This window comes from Chroicocephalus ridibundus, chromosome 4, assembly GCF_963924245.1.
Source record: "Chroicocephalus ridibundus chromosome 4, bChrRid1.1, whole genome shotgun sequence".
NCBI lineage: Eukaryota > Metazoa > Chordata > Aves > Charadriiformes > Laridae > Chroicocephalus > Chroicocephalus ridibundus.
In genome coordinates, this window is record NC_086287.1 from 58,586,269 (window position 1) to 58,601,095 (window position 14,827).

Here is a 14,827-nt window from a genome sequence, read left to right on the forward strand (position 1 = left end):
TTAGTTGCTCTATAGAAACATATTGGAGCAACAACTCAAGGAAAAACCACTTACGTGGAAAGATATAGCCTTATGTGCTTGTCAGTTTGCCCATATTTTTTTCCTAATTGATAATTTAAATTTACATTGAAATCCAAGTAGCCGTGCCCGACATTTCAAAAAGCTACAGCCTAAACAGAAAACAATCAAGTTTCAGTGCTTAGCAACTAAATCATTAACCTATTGAGAGGAAAATACTTCCTTTACCAGCATGGAATGCTGTCCCCAAGGCACTGCTGTCCCCAAGGCAATGCTATATACAAACACATAAAATAGGTGGATATTTATGGATATTTGTTCATATGTGTGTGAGATTCTTATGGTACACTCCAGCTCAATAGACACTAGACACTTTGGCCAATACATACGCTAGATACCAGGGGTTTGCTGACCCTCAGGCTTTCAATAATACAGTGATGATCATTATACTAATATCATACGGGATACCAACTTTTGGTAACATTTTAGTATTCGTAAGACTAGTTTCATGATCCATTCTGCCTTGTCAGACACAGATTATTCTGCCCACGTCTTCCATGTCTCTCTTTCCATGTTGTATTTCTCTGTGCCCTTCCTTCTGCTCCCACAGCTGGGGCGGGGGGAGCTGCAAGGAAGGAGGTGGACCTTGATTCCAATTGCTCGTTCTCAACCCAAAGTGAGTGGGGGCAAAACCTCCACAAGTAGGCAGCTGAAAGGTCCTAAAAAGAGTTTGCTGCAGCAAGGGTAAGGCAGTCCAACCACTCCAGTACCTCCTTACAATACAACTTCATCATGGTTTGCAGTCCCCACTCCATAGCAAGATAAGGAAAGGAAGAGATTAGCAAGGGGACAGACCCACCATACACGCTCCTACCCATAGCTCACCAAAACATAGTCCTCTTGACTGAATGGATGAGTAGCATGACACCAAGAAGCATCATTTTATATAATGACATCATTTGACTCTCTACCATGATTACATAGTAAAATAATTATTATTTTCCTGGATATAATTCAAACCTAGACCAGGATATTCCACCACCACAACTATACCGGAAATGTTTTTGTAATTTAGATTAGTCCTGGATTAATGTATTAGATTGTGGAGGAGTTTAGAAACCACACCTAATTATCATAGACCCTGTGCAGCACCTCAGTCACATAAAGATCTTTATAAAAGATCTTTAAAAACTTTATCCTACTCATTAGAGGGATGGGGAAAAAAACCCAACCAACCCACCCAAATAAGAACAGGGGGAAAAAAAGATCAAAATCTTCTTTATTAATAAAATGTTGAAACTATGTTTTCAGGAGATACGCAACAATATTGTGAAGCAATTCTAAATTATTAGGTCTTCTCAGAAGCTATCTTCAGAAACACCCAAACCCCCAAACCCAAAGCAAAACCCTCCCAATCCAACACGCTCATGTGCACAGACAGACGCTGCCCCTACAACAGAAAAACACAGGAGTGTACCTTGTCCCTGACCAGCGGTGGGGACTTTCTGTCGTTCTCTAGCAAACACTCACCCACATCCTCATTTATTTTATTGCACTACCAGGACACCGTGAAAACTTGCCTCTAGAAGGGCTCCCAGCCACCCGCCGCCCCTCCCGGCAGGGAGCCGGCAGCGCTGCCGCGCCCCCCCCGGCCCGGGGCGAGGTGCGGGGCCGGCTGATCGCCCCGCAGTGTCACCCCGCCACCGCCGGCTCTGCCGCCCGTGTGACCCAGCCCGGGGCAGCAGGGCTCTCTTCAGCCGCCGGTGCCCCCTCCCCACCCCGTGCCCCTCCGCTGCCTCCTCTCGAAGGCGAGGCGGCGCCGGGAGAGTTTGGGAGAGCGTGTGCGTCCGTCGTCGTCCCCCCCCCCCCCCGCCGGAAAAATACCCCTCCGAGGCGGAACCCCCGCTCCCCGCAGCCCGGGCAGTGCCCCGAGCCGCTCCCAGCGGCGACATCGGGGGAGCCGGCACGGACCCCCGCGCTCCGCCCGCCCCTCCCCGCCCAGGGGTGCGATCCAGCCCGGCCGCCCGCCCCGACGGTGGCCGCTCCCCGGCCCCTCCACTTACCCAGGATCTCCTTCCTGCGCTGCGTGTGGGGCTGCTCCGTGTAGACCCACTCGAAATCCCCGCGGGTGACACGGTTACCCATGGCTCCCGCTGCGCTGCGCTCCGCTCCACGCCGCATTTATAGCTCCGCGCCCGGCGGAGGGGCGGCTCCGCCCGCCGCCTGCCCCCGCCCCGCCGGCTGCCTCTCGCCTCCGGCGGGCACCGGCTCCGCGCCCCGAAGGGGCGGGTGTGCAGGGAGCTGGGGGAGCTGCAGAGCACCCCCCTCGGGTGTGCGGGGGAGAGAGCGTGCCTCGGGGCTGGCGGTGGGGCAGGAGAGGGGCGACCGAGGTTCGTCATGCTACAGGGGCTTCGAAGGTCGCCAGGGGTGGGCGGTGGTTTGCAGGGCAGCAGGATTACCATCGTGCTGCTGCCACCACCGTGGGGCTCTCCAGGGATCAGCACGGCCGCTATGGGCATCCCCTCCTGGGACAGCCTCAGAGCACAGGGGGGTCGCCAGCACTGCAGGTCTGTCGCCAGGCACTTCCAGACAAGGCTTTTGGAAAGCAAAGGTAGTCCAAACGCCATAAATCCAGTGCCACAGCCCTAAGCAGAATGTGGCTTAGGGCAAAGACCAGCCATGTGAGCTCCTCCCAGGGGTGGAAGGCCTGGGACGGCGTGAGGATGACCAACGCCTGACACACACTCCCTTGGCGCTCTGACAAACCCTGTGTGAGCTGTCCCAGCAGCATCCAGCCCTCGGCTGGGTCACGCTTCACTCCTGAGAGTCTGTCGCCCATTTCCCAGGTCCAGTACCGTCTGCGCTGAAGTAACAGGAAATCTCACTGCTCCCTTGTTACTGAAGCCGGGCAAAGGGCCTGCTAACCTTGCAACTCGGGTAACCTTTCTAACTTCTCTAGCCTCTCTGATTCACAGGGAGAGGAGTTACACATGTTGCATGGGGATATTTCTCCAGACACACAACCCAAAATTAAAGTGCTGGTCTTGTTCCCACTATGCTATTTTGCAAGCCCATACCTGGCCTGCTGTCCCTCTTCAGGGTTCACTATCCCTATCATTACTTCGGCCACTGACAACACCCCATTTGGGTCAGCTCCACACTCAGAAAACAATTTTGATTCATTCTGTTTCAATATGAATCTCTCTAGCTCCCTCCATACTATCCATCCCTCCAATACTATCACCTCTTACTTTAGTCTAGTTTAACTATTTAAGACTGTTTGGTAGCCCAATTCCATGAAACAATACGGGTTAAAAAAGAAACAACACCAAACAACAACAAAACAACCCACAAACCCAAAACGCTGACACCTGACTGCTACGAAGTTTTAGGAGTCTTTTCTGATTTTTATCTTTTTCCCCCTGAAGCGGGCTAAATTTAAACCCTTGAACAACTAAAGGTCCAAAGCAGGTTGAGTGGAAGGAGAATGGTGCTGCCAGTGGTGCAGCTTTGCCCAGAGCAGGAGCAGGAGTTTAACCTCTTTGCTTTTACAGGTCACCTCTCTGTAAGTACAATGGTTTCTTCACCATTGCTCCAACACGAGGTTGGTGTTCTCCCATAAAGTCGCAGTGCCCAACCCAGTTAATGGACTGTTAATCCAAGTTAAGGTTATTACATGTTTCTATAAGGAATGAATTGTTCGGAGAGCAGATGCATCGGTATCTCAGCCTAAACCTTTAATCGGCTCAAACATTTTGGCTTGTTGACAGTATCGGTGGAGAAGCCAAAGACGACATGAACGTGATGACACCCTTCTGTCACTTCCTGCTCAGGAGTGCTCAAGGTGACTAAAAAAGCAAATTAGTGGGCAGTCCATGCAGTTGCAAAGAAAACAAATACGACTTCATCCCCCAAAGTTCATCCAATAGGCTGGTGCTATTGCATATGGTGAGTCCTGCACGGAAAGTTAAGTATCTTCTTTGCAGGCAACGGCATTGTCTTCATGTAGCTTATTACTATGGCCTCAACCCTACCACATGAGAAGAACGAAAAAGCTTTTCTGTCTCCAGTGAGCTGGCATCTCTCTTTGAGGATAGAATTTCACGCTTTATATTTCTAGAATAAACCAAACAAATTATACTAATTTAAGAGTAATTGTGGACGCCAGACAAACAAGAAATGCCAGCTTTAGACTGTCTTCTAAAATTGGCAGAAGTATTATCCAGCTCTGACCATTTGGCACCCTTAGTTTTATAGCATCCTAGTAAAGTGCAAACAGGCTTACAATCATTCACAAAGGAAAAGGAGGGGGGAATTTTAATGTCACCCGGCAATAATAGACCTTATAATGAATATTATAATGATCATGAACTCTACATGTTCACATACTCACTACACTTTATGGCAATTCAAACATGCTTCATATGGTCAGGTTCTCCCAGCTGTACCCTTCCTTTCTTCAGCAGTTTCCTACACTTGTTTGGGATTTCTAACTGCTGAGAAGCCTGGCTGAGAGAAATTCTCAACGCACTCAACAGGAGGAGCCCAATTGCTGACTCTGTGCAGGGTACCGTCAAATATCTCATTTACATAGTTGTAAGTATGCATCACACTCACCTCCAGCATCCCAGCTGGCAATTTCCAGGGTAAAAAAGGCAAAAATCCTTTGCTTCCCTGAGGACATGACCTACGATACACAGCTCTGAAACAAGCCATACTGGTCCTCTTTTCCACACAGCCCGGCAGAGTCACACTTCTCCACCCCAAGGTGCCTTTCCACCAGGTGGCTTCCCAGCACGAACGTATTTCTGCTACGCAACCCACCTACTTCCTCCCTCTGCTTATTAAAAGTGCAGGTGACACAGTAAATGCCGCAGGAACACCTGCACACGTTTCCCGGTGGCTGTTGCCAGCCTGAAGAGCAGCCTTGGTGTTTGAAGTTACTTAATCTGCCCTCATGTACAGGTGTCCTGGTTTGAGGCAAAACAGAACCTATTTATTATTTACCTTATTTATTATTATTATAACCTCTGTTATTTTTTTTTTAGCTAAGCCTTTTCTAAGGCAAACCATGACAACAGGACTTACCTCCCCTTTTTTGGTTTCCAGAGACTAATCTTTGTTAAAGTTGATGTTCTGGAAATAAAGTTGTTTGGCAGTTTTAGCTCTAAATAAGGTGTTTTCTCCTTTGAATAAAGAGCTCCATGTCCCATGACAGACTTGTATTTTCAATTCCTGAATTACCTAGTTTCTTCTCTGCCTGTCTATACTGGGCCTTCCTTAACAGTCGCTTTTATTACCTGAAGAAAACTTGGCTGTGTATTTGCTTGTTTAGAAAAGTTGCGGTCGTTTTGAATTGGGTGTCACGCTCTGACTTGACGTAACGAGTGACAAAGTTTACAATGTGATGTTCTTTATTGAACAAAGTCAAGTTTTCATATGCAGCATAGTTCATAGATGAGCCACGTCATTAACACACCCACCCACTGGAGGTGGTTCAGGAGAAATAATGCACCAATAAGCCCTACTTTCTGCCTTCCCCTCTTACCTGTGATGAGCCTGCCCTGGCTCATTGACCCTTTCTACTGGGTTAACTCTATGCCCGAGCTGTGAGTTGAATTGTCCACGCAAAGGTGCTGAGGAGCTGCTGCAACAGAATCTTAGGGGTAGAATGACATTTTTGTGTTGCCGGTGGCAAGCTGTTAGATACACTTGGTCATATTACATGTAACTCCCCCTTTATGCAACACGCTGCTTTCATGACAGCTAGCACAATAGCCCGGTTTGCACTCAGCAAATCCTGCTGGAACTAGGATGGTTCCTAGTCTCTCTGCCTGGGAGCTCCCAAAATGAAAAGTGACGGTCAAAGAAAGCAGTAACTCCCTCCAAGATCAGCTCGCTTCTGCCCGAGTTTATTGCTGCCAGCTTTCCCAGGATCCCAGCTCTGTGCTGAGCTAGCCATCAGTCCTCGCCCTCCACAGGAGGGGCGAGTAGCCCCTTCTTGGTCCGGGAGCGGCGGGAAGCGCCCAGGGAGATGCAGCACATCCCGCCCTGGGCATCAGGCGGGGTGCGGGTCCCGGATGCCGGTCCCCGAGCGGATGCCGGCGGGGCGGCTGCGTGGATGGAAGGCTCCACGGGAAAACGCGGCCGGGATAACCCCACTCCTGCGGCAGCTCCAGCCCTCCACGGGCCCCACCGTCCGGCGGAGTGGAGCCGAGCCGCCGCCGCCCCCGTCCCACGGCGCCGCGCGAAGGACACCCCCTGCCGGCGCCGCGCCGCCACCGCAGCGCCCAGCCGCGGGGAGCCCCGTCGCCGCCCCGCTGCCCGAGGAGCGGGATCCCCCTCCTCACCCCGCAGACGAAGGTATTTAACGCATGCCGTGGGCGCCGCGACCACTCCGCGGTACTGCGTGGGCGCACCATAGAATCACAGCATGGTTCGGGTTGGAAGGGACCTTACGGATCATTGAGTTCCAACCCCCTGCCACGGGCAGGGCCACCTCCCACCAAACCAGGTTGCTCAAAGCCCCATCCAACCTGGCCTTCAACACCTCCAGGGGTGGGGTAAAGTAGAAGTAAAACCTTGAGACAGCTTGGGCTACTCCCCTTGGGCTATTCCCCTTGGGAATAACCATCCTCCAAGTCCGCCTTGCCTAGACATGGCTTTAGGGTCATCACTAGTAACTCTGTACCTCTTTTGCCTCATATAGTTATGCATTTTATTCCAGCACGTCCAATTGTCCGATGAATGTAATGGAAGTCAACAAAAAGGAAGACTATGACTTTGGAGGGGAGCAATAGACTTGATTTGGTAGCACTCAAATGTTCTCGCCTCCTTTAGAAATACTTTAGAAATTTAGAAATTTCTTAAGCATTAAGAAATTTTAAAATGCTTTGATCTGATCATTAGCAGATGCAGGCCTACTGTAATTAATGACAGTGCTATGATCACGTACAGAATGTATTTAGGAAGACTGCTTCTGCAGAATTCAAATGAAAACAATTTCCTCTTCCACATAAATATTTTTTCTCGTGTTACATTTTTGCTCTTCTGCATCCTAGCTTTTTCAAAGATAATCACAATCTCTCTAGAAAGTAATTTATTCCACAGAGTGTTTTATATTGTTGAGAGGATTTGCAGTTGCTTTCTATCATGAGACATATTTGCTGTTATGCACCATAAGTACTTATCCCATTAATAGCTTATGCTACCCTCCCTGCAATCTTGGCATTTCGGGAACAGTTTTAGTAGCACCCAGGTACAAAACACCTGAATGGAGTGCATTAACTAGATTCCCCTTCCACAGCAAAAAATATTATATGCAAAAATTAGCAGCATTTATAATCATTTATCCACATGTGAGAACCTAAGGGGTTCCCTTTTGACAGAGAGTATCAGGATTATGAGAGGATGTGGGTCCTGGGAAGAAAGGCATCGGATTAAACTGGGATTTCTCTCCTCCCCCTCTCAGCGTTGATGGGTCTCTTCTCTAAACCCCCTCACTGCCGTACATCACTGCTACGGCAGTGCTTTCTAGACCACAGCTGACCCTACCAGACCTGCTCTTTCAAACCTATTTCCCGATACTCGAGTTTCAGCCCGACATACTTAAAACCCGATTTAGTTCAGTGCTGCTGAGCTCACTGCTGACAATAGGAGTGCCACGGGGTTAAGAGGGGTACTTTGTTCAGCCCCTTGAAGTCAGAGATTGAGCTTTGAGCAGAGGAAAAAAAGCCACTTGAAAACAGCTAGCTGTGTGGATGTGTGTGGAGGTGTGGATGTGCCCGAGTATAGGAAGAATTCCCTCTGTGAGGAACAGTTGGAGAACACCTTTGATAACAAACTGTGCTAAATTCCAACGATTGTGTCATACAGTCTCCGTTTTTGCTTTGGAGAAATATTTTTGCTCAGTATTTATATTGTAGCAACATATACAGTCCCTCCACAATGGACTAGGAGTTTACTACAAAACCATCAAGTGAAATTGCAGTCTTTCTTCTGATGAGTTTGAGTTACAAATCCTTCTAATATAAGCACACTAGAAAAAGTATTGATCAGCTTTGCTTATGCCTAAGAAGTATGGGATTTTATACTAACATTTTAGCAAACTGTCTGAGGAAATTGAGTCACAATACCTATTGACCTGTAGAAACCCAGCTAAGTTGGTTTAAGAAGAAAACAGCTGCCCTTGGGCTTTCATTGAGACCGCAGTGATTTATACATCTTATTTATTTTTAACTAATTAGCCTTATTCATTTAAATCTGGGATTATTTTTCTTTTAAAAATGTAATATTAACTCTAGGGGTACTTCTTTCTTAGCGCTACTGGGATCTATCAATACCTGGTGACTTTAATGGGAACTGAGAGCTCAGCACTTTCCAGCATCAGGTCTGGCATCCGCAACCCAGGGAAATGCATCTGCAGGAGGAGGGCTGGGAAGTCCTGCTATTTGTAAGACAATAGAATCATAGAATCATCGAATTGTCTAGGTTGGAAGGGACCTTTCAGATCATCAAGTCCAACCATCAACCTAACACTGACAAAAACCTGACATTGATGAAACAACCTGAAAATTCATGGCTGACAACAGGCATGAATCGGAGTTGCAGATTCGCTTCCCGGTCCCAGAGTGCAGTATGAGCAGTTAGGACACGCATTCACATATCTTGCCTGTGCTGGCAGGTGTGAAATCCTATCATGCTGGCTCCATTAATATGTATTATTTCCCAGAAGTTTCTGCTTCTCATGTTGCCTATGATTTGCAAGATACAGCCTATTCAGATGTCCACACACATCCTATGTTGATATTTAATATGACAACGTTGTAAAGGCTGAGGATTTTTGGAAGGGTAGTTTCATACCCTCAGCCATGAAATTAGGAATGGAGGAGAAAACCTTTATTTTTGATCATCACCTTTACAACTCAATAATTTGTATTTTCCACATACAATTAAAGGGTTCAATGTTTCTGGAGCAAGCATTAGGCCCACTGATTCACGTATCCTTTCATACAGTAAGAAAAACAAATTGTCCTTACAACAAAACCTGTTTAAAGACTGGGGTGATTAGTGACCATAACTTAGAAATTAGTATGGAATGGTGGCAGTGCAAACCCTGTCTCCCTCCCTCTGCAAGATAACGGATGAGGGAAAGCCCTTCCTCACTGTGCTCAGTCTCAAAGACACAAGCAGATGACAAACAGAGGAGAGCACTATAAATCTCAGCAAATGAATTGGGGTAGCTTTGTTAGCTGCTTGGTTTGTTTTTAAGAGGGGAATCTGAAGTAGGATGCTTTACAGAAAAGAAAACAATAATTATTGGAAGTACCAGAAAAAGAAACAGAGAAAAGAGGTGCACACAGAGTTCGTTGCTTGTTCCTAGTCATGGTCAGCAAGCAGAACCTTATGTTCATAATGAACAAAGTGCTTTGTAGGAGTCCATACACAAATTAGGCTCAGGGATTTCCCTCACGTTTAATTAGCAATCTGAGGAGAGAGGACAACGACATTTGTAGCAGAAGCCAGTGGGCCATAAAGGCCAGGCATGGTGGTAGCTATATTAGATCAGCCGGAGACGAGGAGGCTGAATTATGAAGGACTATAAAGGTAAAGTTAAAACCCCATTCCCTGCAGAGCTGCAAAGAGCTAGGACAAGGGCTGTGGGAAAGGATGGCACAGCTAATTAACATTTTTCTTAGTGAATTACTTTAATGGCGTTGTAAATCCTTGTTTAGATTTCTTCCTGATTTTTTTTTCTTCAAGACCTCTTCTGCTTTAATTGATTAATAAACCATTCTAGATGCCATTCTAGATGAAGATAACAAGGAAAACCTGCTACCTTGAATTGGCACAACTTATTCATTAGTCTTAGATAAGTCTTTTATAGGTGTTAACAAGAGAACTCCATATTATCAACTACTGATTTTCTTTTCCTCCAGTAAGTGACTCTATATTTGGTCTTTACACAAAAGCTATTCATGTCACATATTTAACTAGATATGTAAGTATTATCAGTTTAGTGACCGGTGTTGATTTACGATGGGAGGGCTAATCTTTCTTCTCAAACATTGGACAAATAGTTTGCATGAGAATAATAATAAGAAAAAAAAAAAAAGGATATCAGAAGTTTCTAAATCAGTGAAGCAAATTGGGAAAAGTCGCCTCCACTAGAGGCAAGAGAGAAGGCTGTAGATGATGGCTGTGAAAAGCTCACTTGTTTCACAAGTTTCACACTTCAAATTTCTTCCTCTTTCTCACTTAAATGTAAGCGGAAGGCAGCAGGAGTAGGCCTACAGGAAAAAAACCCAAGATTTAGAAAACAAGCGTTGATCTTTTTGTTCATTCTTTCTTACTTTGTGAAAGACTAACTTATTTTGTGTGACCTTCCTTTCCTTAAAATATAACAGACTTTTGGTAATTCTTGTTTAAAAACCCAGTTACCTAGTTGTGGCTTGATGCAGCTGAGATAAGGGCCAGAACAACTAGTTCTGTAGTAGGAAATGAGAAACAGCTCTTTATATAAATATAATGCAACCAGATATTGTACACAAAGTTGAATTAGTACAGCAACGACAACTATGGGTTCTGGATGCTGTGAACTACTAGTTCACCACAAGAAGACAAAAAAACACGCAAGAGGAAAAAGCATTATATTGATTGAGTGGCTAATGATGTTGAGTGCTGACCATCATCTGCTGCTGCTATATTGAGCATATCCGAGAGATGGATTGTAGGAGTTCTCCCAAGCCAGGGCGCTGCAATGCCTCAAGCATCCCATATCTTCCTCTACTATGAGTAGCACTGGTGATTTCACTGCAGGGAGTCTGCATTTAACAAATGGTTTAAGTCTACTCAGGACACTGAGCATCCCAGGAATTGCACAATAAAATTACAAACAAACAAGAAAAAAAGAAGACATAAAAGACAAAAAGAGCCATACTCTTCCAGTGGTGCCCAGTGAAAAGATACGAGGCAACAGGGACAAATTGCAATCCAGGAAATTTTACTTAAACATAGGGGAAGAACTTCTTTACTCTGAGGATGGTCAAACATGGGAACAGGTTGCCCAGAGACACTGTGGAGTCACCGTCCTTGGAGATATTCAAAACCCAACTGAACACGGCCCTGAGCAACCTGCTCTATTTGACCCCGCTTTTAAGCGGGGCTTTGGACTAGACAATCTGGAGAGATCCCTTGCAGCCTCAGCTCTTCTATGAGCCTGTGAAGCTGAAAAGGTCAATTACTCTTGTTTAAAGCCCAAGCTTAGCATCCTTTGAGGTAAACTGAAACAAACCATGATTTTTCAAATTATCCGTGTATGTCATCTATGCATACTAAACGGTGGCAGTAACCTGTCTTTAGGACACTTATACTTACACTTTGCCCTAAAACAAGAACCCAAAACATACCATAGAATCACAGAATAGTTTGGGTTGGAAGGGACCTTTAAAGGCCATCTAGTCCAACCTCCCCTGCAATGAGCAGGGACATCTTCAACTAGATCAGGTTGCTCAGAGCCCCCTCCAACCTGACCTGGAATGTTTCCAGGGATGGTGCATCTACTACCTCTCTGGGCAACCTGGGCCAGTGTTTCACCACCCTCAGTGTAATAAATGTCTTCCTTAGATCTAGTCTGAGTTTTCCCTCTTTCAGTTTAAAGCTGTTACCCCCTGTCCTATCGCAACAGGCCCTGCTAAAAAGTTTGTCCACATCTTTCCTGTAGGCCCTCTTCAGGTACTGGAAGGCTGCAATAAGGTCTCCCCAGAGCCTTCTGTTCTCCAGGCTGAACAACCCCAACTCTCTCACCCTGTCTTCATAGGAGAGGTGCTCCAGCACTGATCATTTTTGTGGCCCTCTGGACTCCCTACAACAGGTCCATGTCTTTCCTGTGCTGAGAGCTCCATAGCTGGACACAGGACTTCAGGTCGGGTCTCACCAGAGCAGAGTAGAGGGAGAATCATCTCCCTTGACCTGCTGGCCACGCTGCTTTTGATGCAGCCCAGGATAGGGTTGGCTTTCTGGGCTGCGAGCACATGTTGTGGGCTCACGTCCAGCTTTTCACCCACCAGTACCCCCAAGTCCTTCTTGGCAGGGCTGCTCTCAATCCCTTCATCCCCCAGCCTGTATTGATACTGGGAGTTGCCCCAACCCAGGTGCAGGACCTGCACTTGGCCTTGTTGAACCTCCTGAGGTTCACACAGGCCCACTTTTGGAGTTTTTGCAGGTCCCTCTGGATGGCATTCCGTCCCTCAGGCATGTCAACCGCACCAGTCAGCTTGGTGTCATCCACAAACTTGCCAAAGGTGCACTCGGTCCCACTGTCTATGTCATTGATGAAGATATTGAACAGTACTGGTCCCAATACGGACCCCTGAAGGACACCACTTGTCACCGATCTCCATCTGGACATTGAGCCATTGACCACTACCCTCTGGATGTGACCATCCAACCAATTCCTCATCCATCGAACAGTCTATCCATCAAATCTGTATCTCTCCAATTTAGAGAGAAGGATGTTGTGGGGGACCATGTCAAAGGCCTTACAGAAGTCCAGATAGATGACATCCATAGCTCTTCCCTTGTTCACTGATGCAGTCACTCCATCACAGAAGGCCAGTAGGCTGGTCAGGCAGGACTTGCCTTTGCTGAAGCTGTGCTGTCTGTCTCAAATCAACTCCCTGTCCTCCATATGCCTTAGCATAGCTTCAAGGAGGATCCGTTCCATGATCTTCACAGGCACAGAGGTGAGGCTGACAGGTTGGTAGTTCCCAGGGTCCTCCTTTCTACCCCTTTTAAAAATGGGTGCAATCTTTCTCTTTTTCCAGTCACTGGGGACTTCACTTGACTGCCATGACTTTTCAACTATTATGGAGAGTGTCCTGGCCACTACATCAGCCAATTCCCTCAGGATTCTGGGAGGCGTCTTGTCAGGTCCCATAGACTTCTGTATGTTCGGGTTCTTCAGGTGGTCTGGAACCTGATCTTCTCTTACAGTGGGAGGGACTTTGCTTCCCCAGTCCCTGCCGTGCAGTCCATCCACTTGAGGTGTGTGGGAAGAGAGGCTGCCAGTGAAGACTGAGACAAAAAAGTTGTTGAGTACCTCAGCCTTCTCCTCATCCATTATTACCAATTTGCCAGTCTTGCTTCTCAGGGGGGTATAATTTCTTTGATGTTCTTTTCTGTCTGACATACCTGTAGAAGCCCTTCTTATTATTCTTTGCATCCCTTGCCAAATTCAGCTCCAGCTGCACCTTGGCCTTCCTGACCCTACACAACAAGGCAGCATCCCTGTACTCCTCCCAGAATACCTGTCCCTGCTTCCACTGCCTGGGCATTTCCTTCTTGTCCTTTCTTGACCTTACCAGCAGGTCTCAACTCAGCCATGATGGTCTCTTGCCCTTGTTTCCTGATATCTTACACCTGGGAATCAAGAGCTCTAAGGAAAGTGTCCTTAAAGATCTGCCAGCTCTGTTCTGCTCCCTTGTCCCAGAGGGCAGTTTCCCAGTTTCCCTATTGACTGACTCCTTGAAGGGCTGGAATTTTGCTTTCCTAAAATTCATGGTCCTGACTTTGCTCTTTGCCTGACCCATACCCCTCAGGACTGCAAACTCCACGAGTGTATGATCACTGCAGGCCAGGCTGCCTCCAATCTTGACGTCACTGATTAGTTCACTTGCATTGGTGACCATCAGGTCCAGCATCACCTCTCCTTTGGTGGGGCTGTCTATTACCTGGCTTAAGAAGTTATCTTTGATGCACTCCAGGAATCTCCTGCATTGTCTACAGCTTGCCATGCTACTTTTCCAGCAGATGTTAGGGTGTTTGAAGTCCCCCAGCAGGACAAGAGCCTGCGAGCACGATGTATCCTGTAGAGGCAGTAAGAAGGCCTCGTCAACAGGTTCCCCTTGGCCTGTAGTAGACACCAACCACAAGGTTCCCTTTGTTGCCTCGGTCTCTTTTTCTTACCCATAGGTTTTCAACCTGCTCGTGGCTATTCTTCATGGACAGCTCTTCAAACTCTACCCATTTCTTGATGTAGAGGGCAATGCCTCTGCCCCTCCTTCCTTGCCTGTCCCTTTTGAACAGCCTATAGCCATTGATAGCTGTACTCCTGTCATGGAATTCATCCCACCAAGTTTCTGTAATGGCAACTAGGTCTTAGTTTTCTAGCAGCATGGTGGCTTCCAGCTCCTCCTGTTTATTGCCCATGCTGCAGGCATTGGTATAGAGGCACTTCAGCTGGGGTGTTGGCCGTGTCTCCTTCTTAGAGAAGCATCCCTTAATTCCTTTGGGGTATTTCACTGGTGTATCCCTCTTGGCTCCTATTACCTCAGGAGCCCCTGGCTTATCTCCATAAGACTTCAAGTGTGCTGCAGTCTCAGAGTAACAAGCTGCGGGCCCTCACTGGCACCCCATCCCTCTAACCATTGCCTGTCATCCCCACAGCTTGTCACGGGGAAGACTGATATTGCTCCCCTTCCCCCTCAAGCCTACTTTAAAGCTCTGTCATGATCTGTTTAAAGCTCTGTATGATCTCCTGTAACACTTGATGCCAAGTATATGCAAAATCTAAAAGCTGAGGGAGGTTCAGAGGAGTAAGAAATCTCTTACAGAGCATGCATCTTCTCTTCGCTTCTTTTCCTTTCCCTCCATCCCTCCCTCCCTCTTTCTTTCCTTACATTTTTCTGTCTTTCTTGTGCATGTTACTGGTAGCTCAGGTATATATGGATGGCACTATTTTTTTATGACACTCTGTACCAAAATTAGAAGCGGTCAGCTTTCAGTAACCCATATCTTTCTAACTTCTCCA

General features: G+C 47.0%; 1 protein-coding gene across 2 annotated transcripts in view; it reads right to left on the reverse strand.

Moving 5' to 3' along the window:
• Positions 1–14,827, reverse strand: part of DEGS2 (delta 4-desaturase, sphingolipid 2) — a 36,664-nt gene that overhangs the window by 16,628 nt on the left and 5,209 nt on the right. Inside the window, exon 1 of one of the 2 annotated variants that reach the window (XM_063332906.1) lies at positions 2,082–2,190. The exons of the other annotated variant lie outside the window; for it this stretch is intronic. Coding sequence (XP_063188976.1) covers positions 2,082–2,163 — 82 coding nt within the window. The 5' untranslated portion in view covers positions 2,164–2,190. Of the gene's footprint in view, positions 1–2,081; positions 2,191–14,827 lie in introns of those variants that run through there. 2 annotated transcript variants of the gene reach the window in all.